The sequence below is a fragment of the Parasteatoda tepidariorum genome, chromosome 6, assembly GCF_043381705.1.
Source record: "Parasteatoda tepidariorum isolate YZ-2023 chromosome 6, CAS_Ptep_4.0, whole genome shotgun sequence".
NCBI lineage: Eukaryota > Metazoa > Arthropoda > Arachnida > Araneae > Theridiidae > Parasteatoda > Parasteatoda tepidariorum.
In genome coordinates this window covers 61,050,932-61,069,048 of record NC_092209.1, presented here as the reverse complement: position 1 = coordinate 61,069,048, position 18,117 = coordinate 61,050,932, and the positions used below count along the sequence as shown (strand labels likewise).

General features: G+C 28.7%; 1 protein-coding gene across 2 annotated transcripts in view; it reads left to right on the top strand.

The window, feature by feature from the left end:
* Positions 1-10,196, top strand: part of LOC107447359 (zinc transporter foi) — a 44,571-nt gene extending 34,375 nt beyond the window's left edge. For both annotated transcript variants that reach the window (XM_016062245.3, XM_071182432.1), the window contains 7 exons: positions 213-382; positions 2,035-2,232; positions 3,658-3,799; positions 5,196-5,459; positions 6,396-6,476; positions 7,891-8,078; positions 9,546-10,196. In XM_016062245.3, coding sequence (XP_015917731.1) covers positions 213-382; positions 2,035-2,232; positions 3,658-3,799; positions 5,196-5,459; positions 6,396-6,476; positions 7,891-8,078; positions 9,546-9,695 — 1,193 coding nt within the window. In that variant the 3' untranslated portion in view covers positions 9,696-10,196. The remainder of the gene's footprint in view (positions 1-212; positions 383-2,034; positions 2,233-3,657; positions 3,800-5,195; positions 5,460-6,395; positions 6,477-7,890; positions 8,079-9,545) is intronic.
* Positions 10,197-18,117: the final 7,921 nt, after the last annotated feature.

The following is an 18,117-nucleotide window of genomic DNA, read 5'->3' as shown; positions in this document are numbered from 1 at the left end:
AAAAAGGGACTAAATCTTTGTTTTAAACAATGTAATGCATTTTGGAGACTTCTAATCTTCTACTCACTTCTAAAAATTGGCAAAAAAGTGTTAGAATATTTTAATAAAAATGATCTTAATCTTAATCATTAATATTTAAATATGCCATTGAAAATTCAAATAAATAAAACTTTGGTTTTCTGCTTTTCACTTAATTTGTATTTCTATTTTAGTTTGGTTATATGCTTCTTTGGCTGTGGTTGCAATAAGTTTGTGTGGCTTGTTTAGTGTCGCTGTGATTCCTATCATGCAAAAGTGGTTTTACCACACACTGCTGCAATTTCTAGTTGGACTGGCTGTGGGTAGTCTTTCCGGTGATGGTTTGCTTCATCTAATGCCTCATGTAATTAAATATTATTTTCACTTTTATATGTTATATTGTAAATAGCGCTTTACATTTTATGTTTATTTTCATGATTTGGATTATTAGTTTACATGAAATATAAACAAAAACAAAAAATTAATAAAATCTATAAATATATATGATAAAAAAATTGAGATAGTCAAAATTTTTAACATTCCAGTTTTAAGCACATTTTATTGCTGATTATTCGTTTATATGAAATGTGATCTTCAAAAGAATTTTAAAATAATGTAGTTAGTAGAAATTTTTTTAAAAAAAAAATATGGTATTAACAATTTATTCTAATTTTATGTAAACTTTGCTGAATTTTAACTTATCAGAATACAATTGAACTTGCAAAAATAGTTAATATTTTATGAATATTGTTTTTACTATGCATGTTTTATCTTGTTTTAAGGCATTTCTTTTTGTTTCAAAATCGAATATTGTGCGAACAATACTAGATTAAATAGGCTAAATAAATCAAGTTAATAAGTTTACAAAAACCAAATGTGCTATTTATGAAAAATAATATCTTGTTATTAATGTCTAATATCATTCAAAATGCTTGAACATTAGTAGGACTCAATCCATAATACCATATATTATTCATCTCCAAGTAGGATAATATTATTTAACTTTGAAAGTATACTGTTTATTACCATACTATTAACGACTGTTTTTAATGTACTGAAATTGTAAGAAAGTTCAACACTATTGAATTTATGTGTTTTAATAATATGGTTTAATGAGATAAATCATTTGAAATAGGTGTGCTTTATTTTTTCTTGCAATTTTTTGTACAATGACTTTTCTTTATTGAGACTAGATCATTTCCATACTGAGATCAATGACAAACATTTTTCCTTTAAATTTTTTTCAATGAATTAATGTTGAATTTACTTACCTACATTTGAATCATATTGTTCTGAATATTCCATCCGTCTGTAGTGTTCACAGTTAAGCTCATGGGTGCAAGTCTTCCGTCCCCAGGACGGATTTCCGTCTTTCGAAAATGCCCGCGGACGGAAGTATGACAGAAACAAGACTGACTCGCAGACGGAATTTTTTTTTTTTTGTCCTTAAAAATATTTTTTAGGTCTACGTTATTGGTCTACTTTCTTATGTCCTGTTGTTATTTTATCAAAAGACAGATGAATAAATATTTTTTGTACAGTATTTAAACTTGATGTATTATGGTAAAGCTTTCTTAGATAGTTTGCATATGTCGAGGGGGTATTGTGTATGTTAGGTATTTCAGTCAAACAATTTTCAGTCTTGACCTTTTTTCCAACTTGCATCCATGGTTAAGCTTACATTTATGAATTTTGACAGTAATAGTAATCTTATTTTCATTAATTGAATCTTTAGTTGTTTTCTAATTTATAGTACTTGTAAATGTTTGAGTGTGCCTATTTGTAACAAGAAAAAGGGTATTTTTTTCTGTTAGAAATTTTATTTTTGCTTTCAAGAAGGAATAGTTATTTACAACAGATGAAGCTTATTTTTATTTTTATTAAAGTATTATAATGAGACTCTCTAGATTTCGGTTTTTCACAGTAACATGTTTGCACTTACGTTTCGTTGTAATTTTTAAAATATATTAATGTTATTATTTATTAAATTAAATTATCTTATATTTTATGTTCCAGGCATTTCTTGATAGTCAAGTACGCCATGATCACAAAGGAAGCCACGACCACCATGATCAACTGGTTTCCCTAAAACACATGGAAGAAAAGTCAGTTTTTAGAGGTTTAGCTGCTTTATCTGGAATATTTCTCTTTTTTATTGCTGAGCGTCTTCTTGGAGCAGTCACAACATACAGAAAACAAAAGAGAGAATCAAAAGTAAATTTCTTTTATGAACGATAATGCGTTATACCTATTCAGTATGTAATACATTTGTATTTTGAAGGTTTAATATTTTTCTCAATTTGATTTGACCTTTTTTCATCTAAAGAGATCAAAGCTACTTGTCTTAAAAATTTAAAATCTATTTCAGGTGAATAAAAAAGTTAACTTTTTGCCATTTGCAAATAAAGCTAAACAATGTAAAGAAAGCACAAATAATACCACATAAATAACTATTTGCTTGTTGGACAAACGTGTCTACAAAAGTTACAGACTGATTGGTATTTTTTACAATATAATAAGTCTTTTAATTTTTTGCTAATTTTTAACAAGAACAAGCCATTTTACTAAAAAATGAGAAATTGCAATGTCATAATGTATTGTAAAGTGTAAACTATTTCTGTCTTGGTTTTAATTATAATTATTTTTTTCTTCATGTAAAGGTAAAAATTGACATTTTTTTAATACTCAAAAGTGACTTTTGCCTCTACTTAATATGTTATTTAGCTGTAAAGCAACTGACAAAATAAATAAATAACGTTATCCACGGAAAAGTCAAATTATTGTTAGAAAATATTAGGATAATTATACATTATTTACCACAACTATATGAATTTCCTTTGTAAAATATCCGTATTGTTTAAGTTAACATATCTAAAAATTAAACGTTAAAAGTTTCAACAAAGAAATTTTACTTTTTAAAAGTAAAATGTGATGTCAACATTTCATTTTTATAACAAATTAAAGAAAAAAAGGGAATTATTGCCTCTGCATTACTATAATATTTTATAGAAAATTATTTTGATTATTAGATGCGCGATGTCAATGATAATATTTACAAAATAAGTTAAGTGCACAGTTAGAATTGATACTTATGTTCAATTCTCTAACTTTTCCTAGTTTTTTTTTTTTTTTTTTTTTAAATCAGCATATCAAAAATGTATTGTATATATTTCTTAAATAAATATTTTTAACCGTTGTACAATTGAACTCTTTTTAGTATTCTGATTGAGGTTTTATTAATTTCCTTCATATTTTTGCCGAAATTCTTTGTAGTATTATAATGTATGAATTTTAGATCTCTTTTCAGGGAACAAAACAATTGAGCTTTTGTAATAGTTCATTAATTTTTGTTTTTAATAATCGCACCCTTTCATACAAGTGTAACTGATATTGAGGACACTCCAATATCCCAGATTTTTTAATCAAGAAAAAACTAGCCAAAGAAGTTTTTTTTAAAATTTTTTTGTTTTTTTTTTAATAATTTAAATGCTAGCTAAGCTCAGTACAAAGTAGAATCTCATTTGTCTTTAAAATTCTGCAACTCAAAAATTTAATCTTGATTTTTTAATAGCATAATTTAGCTATAACTGTATTCGAAAAAATTAGCTACAACTGTATTTAAAAAACTTTTTTTCCCAGTTGTCAAGGCATCCTAAACATATGCTTACTTCATCAAGAGAAGATGGAGCCAACAATGGCAGTGTTGGAGAAAAACTTGCTCAACCAAAAAAGAACTCTTATGATCATATCAGAGAAAAAGATGAAAAAGAAACTATACAAAGTAAATGATGTTCTTGTTCTGTTCTTATATTTGTCAGTAATTAACTTTTCTGCCTAGTGTATTATTAATGAATTTAAAACCATATGCAATAGTTGAAACATGATTTAATTATAACAAAACCATTGATTACAAGTAACTTAATTTCTAATTATCGATGTTCATGATTTAGACTTTATAATTGAACATATTCAACATACCTAGTAATTGAACAACTTATTTTCAAAGTTCAAAACAGTTTTATTTGATTTATTACATTTATTCAGAGGCAAACCAAAATTTTAAAAAAGTTGTAATTTGAGAAGGAAGAAAATATATATTTTTTAAAAATGTTAAAATCCTACTGATGTATCATGTCTGTTATCTGCTTTCGTAAATCTGCAAGTTTCTTAGCTTTAAGTGTGAAAACTATTAAGAGACATGGAATAGAATAGAAATTTAAACTAATTAACAATAGAATAGATTTGTTTAACTTAAAAGTCTGTTTTGATCACTGTTTAAAAAACAATATCTATTTATCATTATCAGTACCACATTGAAACAATATTTGACCTGAGAGTGATACTTATTATTGTTTATAGTATTAAAACAATTGTATATTTTTAATAATTGTTGTGTTTCTTAATAAAATAATATAAGCTTCAATAGCAGAGTATTTAAGGTACTGAGCTGTCACGATGTAGAACTATGGTTCAATCCCCATCTTAAAATTAATGAGCCTTTATCTCTGACAACTGGCTGTTGTAGGAGTGCTTTACTTTAATTAACAAAATTTTGGTATTTCTTTAAAAAAATTGATAATTTCTTTCTGCGTACTGTTATGCCGTTGATCTCAAAATTGTGTCTCTGTGATCCCTTTGATCAACAACTGGCTGTTCATAATATTTTAGATTTCCTTAAATAATTGTTTTGCAGCCTGTGAAAGCTCAGGGGATAGAGCATTCACCTTCCAATGAGGTGAACTGGGTTCGAATCCCAGCGATGGCTGGTCGATACACATTCAGCATCCGGCTTGCACTGAGGTAAAATATTCTCAGTGGTAGACAGATCATGGATTAGAGTGCCCTTGCCGTCAGGCTAACCATGGGAGGTTTTCATCTCCATGTAATGCAAATGCGTGTTAGTTCCCGCAAAAAAGTTCTCCACAAAGGCAATTTTCTCCCTATAGATCCGGAAGTTCCTTTGTCTTCAGGGTTGAGTTCAAAATTGCAAGGCTGTGGAGTTAAACATTAGTAGTCGTAAACCTGAGAAATTGGATTGGCTCTTCAACAATGGTCATAAAATAAAATGAAATAATTGTTTTAATACTTTCAGTGTATGTAATTTTTTAAAAAAATGTTTTATCTTTATTGCAAAGATTCTTTCAAAAAATAATTAACTAATATTTTTCCTGTGGCAGTGCTCCCTACAGAACCATCTCCCTCAAAGAAAGGTTCTAATCAATCCATCCATGAAGTAGGATTTCATGGCAGATCAAGTTTCAGTCTTGAACCTGAAGCAACCGTTTCATATCGCCCTGACTCAGAAAGTTCAGTAATTGTATCAGACCACCATGGTCATGCACATGCTCATACCCATGAGATACCACAGTCAGTCTCTGCAGTTGCATGGATGGTTATCTTAGGGGATGGCTTGCACAATTTCTGTGATGGATTAGCTATTGGTAAGCACTATTTTTTTTTAATGTCAGTATCAACAATTAGTACAAATCTGTGCAATGACTTCATAAACTATAGGTAACTGTTTCCTGCTAAAACTTGAATGCTGTTAATGTGCACATTTCTTAGCTAATCTACAGATTAACTGATTTAAGGGCTGAATTGAGAGTTTTACCTAGGTAATGGACACGTTAACAGTCTAACTGTATCATTAAAAATAAGAAGATTGTTTATCTTATTTTATCAACTAATTTGTTGCTTGTTTCGACTTGATTCTTTTGATATCAAAAAATAAAAAACACTGTTTCTCAAATATTGTTATGATATTTTAAACCCTTTGATTCTTGGTATTATAGTTTTCAAAGTAATTACTAATTAAATTCTCTCAACTAATTAGTTGTGGTAACTAGATTTGTTTTAGGTAGCTAAAAAAGAATTACATTATTAAAAAAAAAACATTACTGTTCCAGCAAAGATCTTATTTTTACTATACCAACTGCTTAGTAGGTAATGCGCAGATTGTCTAGGTAGTTTATTACTTAGGAAATTCAGCAAATGAAATAATTTTTAGCATTTTGACATATCGTCCTAGTTAATCTATTTGTTGGTTAGATAACTGATAACTCATAATAATAACTGATTTCTGCACTTCAGCAATAACATATAAATTAAGATTTATTATTTTGATCTATTTATTGCAATTAATAAAAACTTATGAAGTTTAAGACACATGCCACTTAAATATTTTATTTTATCATTGATATTCAGAGATTTTATTTTATTTTTTTTATTTGTAAACTGCCTGTTATATCTAGCATTTCATAATAATAATTCCTTACAATATCGTTTAGAAATTTTGTTTCTCGTACATTTGAATTTCGAAATATCTGTTGACCTCGTCAATTCAATTAAACTATATTCTAAATAAGTTAATGTTTTAGGTGCTGCATTTGCTTCCGGTACTGCTGGTGGAATAAGCACAACTGTTGCTGTATTTTGCCACGAACTTCCTCATGAACTAGGTAAACTTTTTTTTTTCATTAAAAAAATATTTTTCATTCTCCACAGGACTCTATATACATCAATTCCTTTTTAGTATAAATTTATTGTTAATTCTAAATGTTTATATTGTAAGCATGAGATTAAGTTAGTATAATATTTTCTGTAAAATTTAGAAATTTTGTTTTTGGAAATATATTAATTAAAAGTAAATATTAATGCTTTAACAAAATTACTTAAAATGTAGAAACAAATTGAAAAACTCAATAATTTAAATGTACTTCACTATGAAATATTTTCTTCTATTTAAGAAAAGTAATGCATTATGCTACTATTTTTTTAATTGAAACAATCTTTCCATTATTTAATGGATGTTCAAACATGATGTTGAAAATATATAATGTTTTTGTTCTACTTTTTTTAATTTAAAAATGTTTTAAAATCTGTGTGTAAAGTTTTTTATTATAATTAATCAATTTGAATGTTGTGAGAATATATTATGAAGACTTGCGGATGTAATTATGTAAATATCCTTTTGAAATTCTCTTAAAATGAGAGGGAAGAAAAATATTTTATCAAAATGTCCTTCAAATACTTAAAAACAAATAGCTATGAACTTTATAGTTGGTCTATGGTAAAAACTCCCCTCGCCACAAAGTCTGATGCCATCTGTTGCTATGGAAACAAGTATAGCGCTTTTCAGGGAGGGTAGCTTCTCTTCACTCTAGGCTAACACAGTAGACCAACGAAAAAGATTCTCTTTCTTTCCTATCCTAAACAATGACCACAAACCCCTACTTGAAATAGTTATGCCTCGTTACCATAGTCACCGCCGCGGGTCCAGACGAATGGCTAGGGGAGTTCTTACTTTAGACAAACTATACTTGATTTTTGATCATTTTTCTTGGTCTTTGTGTACCTTAAAAATGTCTCTTCTGAAAAATGTGTTTACTCAGATTTTTTACTCAGTTTATTGCTTTGAAAGTGCCAATATTTCGAAAGAATAAAATGGTCCTCACATAGAAAATATATTAAAAGACAATTTTTTGTTAAATTTTTTAACTTATTAATTGTGACTGTAAAAAATTACAAATTTATCTTTTTTTATTAAATTATGAATATAGAATTAAAATATTCACAATAAAAATTAAGTGTGCAGTCATTAAAATGATATAGTTTTTGTATTTTAATACTTATTATTAATTATAAAAATTCCTAAAAAAATTTATTTATTTGAGAATTTTTTTATATGTTGCTCAATAGTTGGCCCAAAATTTTTACTTTATTGTAAAATCCACTGTATTTTTTATATTTTGTGATGGCAGTCAGTCAATAAAATTATTTAAATAATTTAGTAATTTTATTTCAAATCTTGAAAATTTTTTTATCAAAATTTTAAACTAAAAATTTTATTTTGTTAAAAATGGATTATTTCAGGTGATTTTGCAATGCTGTTAAAGACTGGAATGAAAGTAAAGCAAGCTTTGTTTTATAATGGCCTTTCTTCAGTTTTGTGTTTTATTGGCATGATCATAGGTGTCACACTTGGAAATGTTCATTCAGCCATCAACTGGGTATTTGCTGGCACCGCTGGAATGTTTCTTTACATTGCACTTGTTGATATGGTGAGCATTCAATAAAAATAGTGTGTTGATATTGTAATAATATTTTGAATAATGTTTTGCTCAGTCAAAAAGGTGCTGTAACAGGACTCTCAGAGAGAACAGGGAAAACCTAGAATTGTCAGGGGATTTTTTTGACACTAAAAATAAGTGAATAGTCAGGGAAAATTGTAATTTTTTACAAAAACCTATACATTTTTTATATCATGCATGGAAAATAACCAGTCTTAGAATTGTCAGTAACAGTAATCAGTTATTGAGATTCGTGTTTAATTCTAACATCTTTTATTATTATTTGTTGTAAAATAAAAAAATTATTTGTTGTTTTGATTCGCAAATTCTAATATTTGAGATTATAAATAAAATAAAAATTTCTGATGAAAAATTAAATGGTTAAGATAAATCATGTTAAATATTTAATTGTGAGAACCAGCTCAATCAAACCTGCTCTAATTGTTTTAAAATTTATTGTGTGATCTGCCTAAAACTAGTTATTTTTTTTAATCTAATCTGTAATTTATATTTATATATCTATTTAGTCTTTTCTATGAAATTAATGTTTTTCTTCTCATTGGTATTATTTTATTTCATTCCTCTAATAATTTGTAGAAAAAAAATATTTATTTTTTCAAAAGGAATCCATAAAATAAGACCAACACATTTGTACTTTTTTTTCCTACTAAAATAAATGAAAATAACGTAATAAATAACAAATGCATTTCCCTAAAATCAAATCTTTTTCCAAGATGCGATTTACTTACCTAGAATTTTTCTCCCACCCAAAATTAAATAAAGTAAATAAACCTTTTATTTATTGGAACTAAAGACCACGGAGCGTGATATTTCTTTTCTTCCCTGTAAATTTGAATCAACTTAAATTTTTTATATAGTACTTGATATGGTAAAAAAAAAATTTTTTATATAATAATTACTTTAGTTTGGTTTCATTTAATGCACAGGGTTATAGTTAGTTATCTAATTTGATAAATAGGATATCATTGATATATTGGAGCTGATTCTGAAGTTAACTATCATTATAAATTGTGATTAAATCCAGAACAAATAGTTTTTTACATCTAAATACAGATTACTTAAACTAGGTCCGATTTAGAATTTTCAGGAGATGTAAGTTACTCAGTAAAATAGGATAGGTAATTTTTCTGTAGCTGGTTGCTGGATAATTTGTAATGGGTAATGTGCCAAAAAGGGTGCAGCTCAAAAAACTTGGCGATTGAAACGAAAAATTTGTTTATGGGTTAGTTTTTCATTTCTTTTATGTTTAAAAAAATCTGAGTCTTTGCTATGCATGATATAATAATAATATTTAAGGTGAAATTTATGTTTCAAATTTAAATAGCTAAATTTTAGAATCAATCAAATTTATAATTTGTGTGCAAACATTTTTGTATTTTTAACTGTTAATATTTCTGAGATATTATTAAAAATAATTGTTATATTTTTGTATTTTAGCTTCCCGAATTGACAATTCCTGCCAATACTCCAGGAATTGGAACCATCACAACTCTAATTGTCCAAGTTTTGGGCATATTTATAGGTGTTAGCGTCATGCTACTTATTGCACTTTATGAAGCAGAACTTCATTCGTTGTTTAGTAGCTGATGATAAAAATGTGATAGCATTTATGAACTTCAAACCCTTGGCTTCCTCAACTTCGACAGACTTCTACAAGATTTTTCTTCCTTTTGCTCCTATGTCAAAAACAACACTATTTTTTTATATACATTTTTGACATTTTTTTTTTATTTGAAAAACCTAACTGCCATTTTTTTTATTAATATTAAAAGCATGGGTTTCTCATTTTGTTTTTGCAAGCTTTTACTATTATTTTTTTTAATTTTATTGATGCATTTTTTTTGCTTAGTTTTGTTTTTTGTTTGTGCATTTAAGTACTTAAATGTGTTTATGAAGCAGCCTAGCAGTATTAATAATGTATTGGAATGACGTGTGATCTAATTTTAATAACATTTGAAAAGTGGATTATTTGCTCTGTTTTCCGGGCAACCTGCAACATACTTTCTATCTTGTTGGTTATGACATGGTTGTTTTTGTATCTCATTGTTATGAATCTCACTATGTAAATAAATCAATTATGAATTTTCATACTGTTGTTTTTTAATACTTAAACATGTGTTCATTGATTTTAATATCAATTTTAACAATTCAACTCTAATGTAATTATTTAAAAATACAGTCCGTGGCCGAATTATTAAACGCACTGTAAGATACTATGTAAAATCTTAGTTATCAGTTGCTACTGTACAGCTTTATTGTTTATACGCCGCTGAAACTGGTTTGCGCTTGTTTACATTCATGTGTCAATTGTTAACATTGTAATACAATACGTTAAAAATAAATATGAATAGGAAGTATATAAAATATCTCTTAAATAAAAACCAATTGCATATATGTTTAAATATAAAAGTATTGCATATAACAGGGATGACTGTGTATCCCTGTTATTGCATAACAGGGATGGAAAAATCTGGATTTCTGGATTTTTCCTCCATGGTCCTCATCAAATCTTTATTAACCACTAAATTTGACAGTGATGGGGATAAAACAATTAAATCCACATCTGAAGACTTGGAATTAACTTAAAAGTTTAAAATTTTTCTCAACTGAATAGATTTAATTGGTAATATATTTTGTGCCATGTGTGCTATGCATTGGATGATTGCCGATGATAAATAGTTTATTTAATAATAGTTTAAGTAATAAATAAAATATCATATGTTATTCCAATTAATAAAAATAGTAGATAATAAAAGAAAGTAAGCAGATTCTAATTTATTTTACAGTGTAATTTTTATTTTTGATAACTTCGGCCGATTTACATTTTATGAGCGTCCTGTTAGTTGAATAAATTTCATCCTCCTTCTTTTATAATTTATCAAAAAGTAATAAATTTCATATTCTATTAATAACAAGATTCAGTGATTATTTCATATCTTTCATCTGATTTTACAAATGATCGATTCCAATCTACTATACAGTAATCGTGTCATAAAATTTTTAATTGATGGATTGTGCGATCGGGAAATAGATTACTTTTATTTCAAAGGTGAAAAAAAAAGGGTTAAAAGATGATTATTAGGAACACCTCCATGTTTCATGGAGCAATTAAATTGGTTTTGATGTTTTTCATCCCATCTTGATACGATAGATTTTATTAGTATCATTGTTTTTTCCTCTATTAGATATTGATTTATGATCCCTTAGCTTGTGTACTTTTTTGCCTTTATTTTTGACAAATATTCTAACTATAAAAATATAAGGATGTGATTAAGGAGCGCCCTATATATAAGGATTAAAAAGTTGGGGGGGGGGTGCTCTCTCCTTGTGTTTGTATATATAAATATATATACATAAATATTAGTCTAAATAATCAAAACCTCACGAATTGACTATCAAGAATTCGAATTTGCAATTTTAACTTTATAATTCGAATTGTTTTAAAATTAAAATGAAATTAGTAAAAGAAGCTGTTTACCTGTGAATTATTAATCTTCCTTTTAACTTTTTTTTATACTGTTACACCGTTTTTTTCTTCTTCTGTTCGCTGTGATATTTGAAATCAAGAATTTTTCAAATCAATCAGTTACCCCTGGTTCCGCAGTCCCTTAACATAAACCCTAGACATTAGAAAACATTTAAGAAATATGGTATTTCGATACGTTTGATGGCAGTGATAAATTCAATCTTGTTTAAAAGGAATTTCAGCAGTAAAAGAAAGTATTAATTTCTCCTTCTAAGAACACGCTAATGCAAGAAAAAAAAATAATAATTCATAAAAATAGTAATAAATAATAGTTTTAATATTTGTTATATTTCATTGAATGAACTCCAAACATCAGAAAACAATAAGTTAAATGTGTTCTAATGTTATGTTATTTCGATAATTATATTAAATGGCAGTGGTAAATTCGATGTTATTTAATAGGAACTCCAGCAGCAATAAAAAATGCTGAATTTTCCTCATAAGAACGCACTTATTAAAAATAAAAAAATACTAAAACTTAATTGTTGCGAAAAAATGTGGAAAATTTTATTCTGAGATAAAATGTCTGGTCAGAACTACCTGAATATTGTAAAATTTACTGTGTTTCTGGATCTAAGGGAACAACAAAAACCACAGTAATTTTTAATACAGTGCTTTGGTAAAATTGACAATAAAATATGATTTCATTACCATACTGTTTGGTAGTAAATGTGGTAAAATTTGGTAGTTTTATTATGATACCCTAGAGCATGACATAAAAACTCTTGAGTCGGTAAAATTTATTTTTAAGCTTTGTACTTTTATTAAATCTGTGGTAATAAGAACTATAATTTTGGAAAACAGAATTTCCAGTAAACCACTACAATACGAATGGAAAAACTATCAAAAATAGTTTTACCTTGTACACTATACGCTAACTCCAGTATATATCAAAAAAACATTAAAAGGGTCATATAAATTTTTTTTTGAAAAACGTGATTTTCTTAAAACTGGGTTTTCTATTAAAACATGTATGGACTCAAAACATTTAAAGAATATTTTTAAAAGTCCGAAATAAATAAATTCCAGCGTATGTATCGACGTAAACAGTGGAACGGACGCTTTCCGAATTATTTTAAATTTTTTAAAATGGTGGACTCGCTTATAAATTTTCATATTAAAATATGGGTGCCATATACTCTGAAAATACCTATGTATGACTAAAAATATTCAAGGGTTATTTTTAAAATACCTTTATTTACTCTTAAATACGCAACTCTCGTAATTGACACGCAAGCCTCTTTAGCATTCATTTTAAAAAGAAATTTTATTGCAAAATGAAATTTATCCCATTTTTTTTAATCTATGTATAATGTTTTATTGGTTCCCATAGAACATTAACAATTGTGTTTCTTTTTTTTTTTTTTTTGAATTTATTTCAGAAAATAACAACTGATATCAAAGCAAACTCAGTGCTGCTGTTGTTTCCGAGTGTGATTCTCGCTCACAAAACGCAAGATTCATTCAAAGAAAAAGGAATGAAATTTCACTCAATTAAAGGGAGGTAGGTCAGTACTTTATTTACGTAGCACTGGTGCTGCACAAGGGGCTATTAGCGACGGTCTGGGTAACATCTCTGAGGATGATCCGAAGACATGCCATCGCAATTTTGATCCTCTGCAGAGGGGATGGCTCCTCTGCTTTGATAGCCCGGCGACCTGCATCCGAAGTCGAGCACTTCACGGTAGAACAGTTTAGCGAGGATCGAACCCTCGGTCCATACTTAGGCTGATTAAAGTGGTCACCCACCCGCTTACTGACAGCAGCCAGTGATGTTTGACATCGGTGTTCTACTGGGAACCGTGTCTTAACGACCAGTCCACTGCGGGACTTAGGAGGATTGAAGAACTTATTTTTTAAGATTTTTTGAAGGAGGAGAAATCTTTGAAACAGAATTCATATTAAAATATGGGCTACCATTCTTGGAAAGCCTCACTCATGTGTTGACTGCAAATGCTTAAAGAACATTTGTGACATAGTATATTTTAGTGCAACACAGGCAGATTCCAGTGTCAAACTAACAAAGCAGAACGGATATTTTGCACATTTTTTAAAAATTTATGAAAAAAGGGATTTTATTTAAAATTCCTTCATAAAAAATATGGACGACATATTCTCTGAAAATTCCCATGTATTATTGAAATTATGGATATAGTATTAAGATTATTATAGGATTATTGAAAGAATATAAAATTTAAAAAAAAGAAAGCTTTATTTTGTGCAAAACACGCAGAGAAATGCGCATGAATAGAGCTATCGTTCGAAGTTATCGTTAAAAATAGTCAATTCCGAATTACCATTGGTGATAAATTTTGTTTAGAAAATCTGAGATCAGATAATGATTGGAACTTCAGTTGTGGAAGTACAGTAGAGATTAGAGAGCTGTAGCAAGCCGAAATTGGTCGAAATATTGATTGATATATTCCAACCTTTAAACACACGAAAGCAAGTTAATAAAAATGTATAAAATAATCAACATTTCATGATATTGTTTTTCGGCTAAAATAATTACTTCAAACTTAAACGAAGTTTATCTAACTCCAATTTTTTCCAAGGATTAAGCTGAATTCTCGGTTCTATTAAGATGTTGGGACAATTAACTGACCTTGGCTGGACGGTAAAGGATTAAATGAGTACGAATTTTGAAATAACTTTCTTGACTGTTTAATTTGACCACTCCTTAGCAGGCTGATGTTGTAAGTGCTAATTCTGCAATGATGAGTAAGATGATGCAACAATGAAATATAGTGTAATATGTCAAGTTGATGCGGTAAATACAATGGTTATAATTTAATCCAACTATGTTCTTCTTTTTGAATATCATTTGGAAAAACACCGAAAGCATATTAATTTTTAGACGAAATTTTTCTCACGTAACTTGTTTTTGTCCACTCGAGGATTCTTTTAAATAAAGTAAATCAAATTAATGAACCAGATAGTCAATGTCAACATGTCTACGGAAGATTTGAAAAGAGAGTAAATGACTGGCATATGAGGGGGGGAATTTTTTTTGTTTGAAGGTCCTTTTATGTTCAGGTAAAACAATGGGGGCCATACTCTAATTAAAAAAATAGTCATGATGTAAATTATGTGTTCATAATTTTTTTTTTTTCTGAAACCAACTGACCATGCAACAATAATTGTCACTCTTACAAAGGAAAAGCCATTAATTCAAAATTTTATTATACGTGCACATGAAAGTGTCACAATGTTATGTTCAGTATTATGAATTATGCATTATATTAGGGGGAAAAAGGTTAGTTTGATTATAACAACGGTAAACCATTTTAAAATGCAGTTAAAGAGTCGAAATGTGTATGTATGTAAGCAGGACGAGTTTTCACCAAAGATAGAGGTTTTATTATGATTATAAATACTACTCGCGTTCCATCCCAACAATAATGTTTTTATCAAAGTTTATTCAACGTTGAATAAACGATTGCAAAATTGATAAGTTGATTCATTTATTCAAACGGCTCAAATTTCTTTTGAATTGTAAGTAAAATTCTGAGTTTCCTAACCAAATCAATGTTTTAGAAATTTGCTTCTCGATTTTTCACTTTACAATGTAAAACAGAGCTCTGCACTTAATTTAATAAAGCTTTTCAGTTTCAAATACATTCTTGTTTATATATATATATATATATATATATGTGTGTGTGTGTGTGTGTGTGTAGTGTTATGCCCTTAAAGGCTAGATAAATTAAGAGACTTAGGCTGATTTCGATAAAAAGGCATTTTATTACGTTATATTAAGTATTGAAAACAGTGTTCGTGGGGTATTTACATTGATGCTTTCCCCATTGCAGGGATTGTTTGGATTTGGCCCAGATTTATCTAGCCATAGAAATATGAAAAAAGACAAGCATTTTTGGCTGTCCCGAGATTTTAAAGGGAGATTCTGAGAGGAAGTGGTTGCAAGGATCTTCTTATCTCAATGAAACGTCATTCAATTGATAAAATTTAGAGATTTTGATTCGCTGAAAGGATATCGCCACTCTGACGGTGGAAAGTTTCTGGGACTATCTTAATGCGTACTTTATTTACGAATTATTGCCCATTGACTTCAGAAAAGAATGGTTTATCTGGCCTTATCTGGTTCATCTTGACTTTTAATGACTCTTTGTGAGAGACCGACTTCTACATCTTAAACTTGATAAGAAACATATGTTCCAAGCTTATTAGTTAATATAGAAAGACTCGCATGAGAAATTATATATATATATATATATATATAACTTTTTTGGAATAAACAGAGAATTAAGTGAATGCAATGTAAATCAATTGCAATGGATGTAGTGGAATTGAATCCTTTTTTAATTCTGGAAATATATCTTTGCGGTGTTCTTCTTAAATTTGAGTTATCTGTTCTTCAATTTAACAAGGTTTTATATGCCTTCTTTGTAATGCGACCAAAAGTCTGCATATGAGTATGTAGCAATAGCATTGCAGTATTGAGAAATGGAGATTTTGATTTAATTTTTATTCTCATTTATTGCATGCATAATTCTACAATCCTATTTGTTTAAGATAAATAACGATTTATTTACATGCCTACGTAATATTTGGACGGCCTGTTATCAGACATTTTTAACGCATTTTTATTTTATTTTATTGAATGAAAATTTTTTTTAAATACTTAACGGTACGGTGCATTTACTTACGTCGCTCTTGAGCTGCATAATGGGCTATTGGCGACGGTCTGGAAAACATCCCTTAGGATGATCCGAAGACAACATGTATTTGTCATGTCCCGTTTTACAGGGAGGACACATTCACACACCAACCATCCATCATTTGATCGTAATTTTGACCTGAACCAGAACATGATTAATCTCTAATTAAGAACTCCCAGAGGTATTGATTTTTTATGGGAACTTGGAGGATTTTGTGACCCCGACAGATTTAGTGTGCATCAGACAGATTTAGAGTGCATTTTGGACATGGGGAGTCTTCGGCTGGCGAAGATCGAACTCATGACCTTTCGGACATAGCGCAAATGCTCAACCAGCTAGGTTATTCCTGACCAACTATTTAACGGAAACATAAAAGGTGTCAAAATACAGTAGACATGTAAGACAAAAACGTATGTGTATGCATATTTTTGATACATATATATATAGGTTTATGTATATGTACGGCTTTGTAGCTGAAATTTGTTTTATTAAGGAAAAATAATAAATAACGAATTTTCCTTGGCCGAATGGACTCGCCGATTCTCCAAAAGCTCTGTAACGTGGAAGTAGTGGGTACGAATCCCGCTGTAACTCTGGAAATATTTTTGCGATGTTCTTCTCTAATTTGTGCTATCTGTTCTTCAACTTAAGGCTAAGCCGTCTTTGTAATAAGCACATGCGCCCACATATGTATATAGAAAACCTTGAAGAAGCATTGTAGCACTGAGCAATATTTATTTCCTTTTTAATACAAGAATTAAAAAACCAGATGTCCTCGAATCGTATTTCATTAGGTTAGCGGCCAGAGAAACTCTTCAGGCATCCCTATCGCTCCCCCAGGTACTCGAAATTCAATCCTCTCTTAAAACACGTAAAAGCCCCGCGTGAGGATTGCAAGCCGTAGTTTGTTGACCACTTTTCAGCCTTAATTATCTAAATGAATCAAAACTTATTAAATTAATATTCCCGGCCACTTAAAATTTGTAATGTGAAATTGTATATAGTGTTTCGATACAGACCACTGTGGGCCAGAAGACGCGATCTTTGGCCAAAAGTCAAAAATTAAATTTTCAACTAAAATATGTGTAGGTAGTTTTAATATAGCCCAAATTAAGTATTCAAAACCATTCCAAACATTATAATTTACTTTTTGGACCGACGAAAGTACAATGTAATGAAAAATATGTTAAATGTTTTTGAAATGTAACTTTTAAATTTTTATTTCAGAAATATATATAGAAATTTTACCTTACTGTTACATTTTTATCAGAGTAATTAGTCTGAAATTTTAGTCCAATTTTTCAATTTGTTGGATTAGTTAATGCTCTTGACAAACCTAAAGTTTTTATCTTATCATTTGACATTTTACAATGTTTGAATGACTTTCGAAACTAAGTTCCAAAAAGTTCCACAAGGTAATTAGCTAAACTTTTTTTTTATTGTCTTCTTTGATACTTCTTCTTTCGAAAAAACCTGCCCCATTTTGCCCATATTGCAAAGGTAGACTAAATATACCGAAAAAAAAAAAGGTATGTTCTTTTTGCATGTTTTCGCGTTACTTTGTAATTAATTTGCGTTATTTTGTAATATTACTTCGAAAATAAAATTTGCTTTTCATTTTCAATATAAAATTACGAAAATTATTATAATTTCATTGCTATATTTACTTATTTAAACGTACTATATTATTTTTTTAATTTTTGCTTGCCATATTTCAATCGCCATTTTGTTTTTTTTGTGTGGGTATTTTTAGTGTATTTCAAAATTTCAACTATGAATTCAATTTACCTAAACATAAAAAACCCTA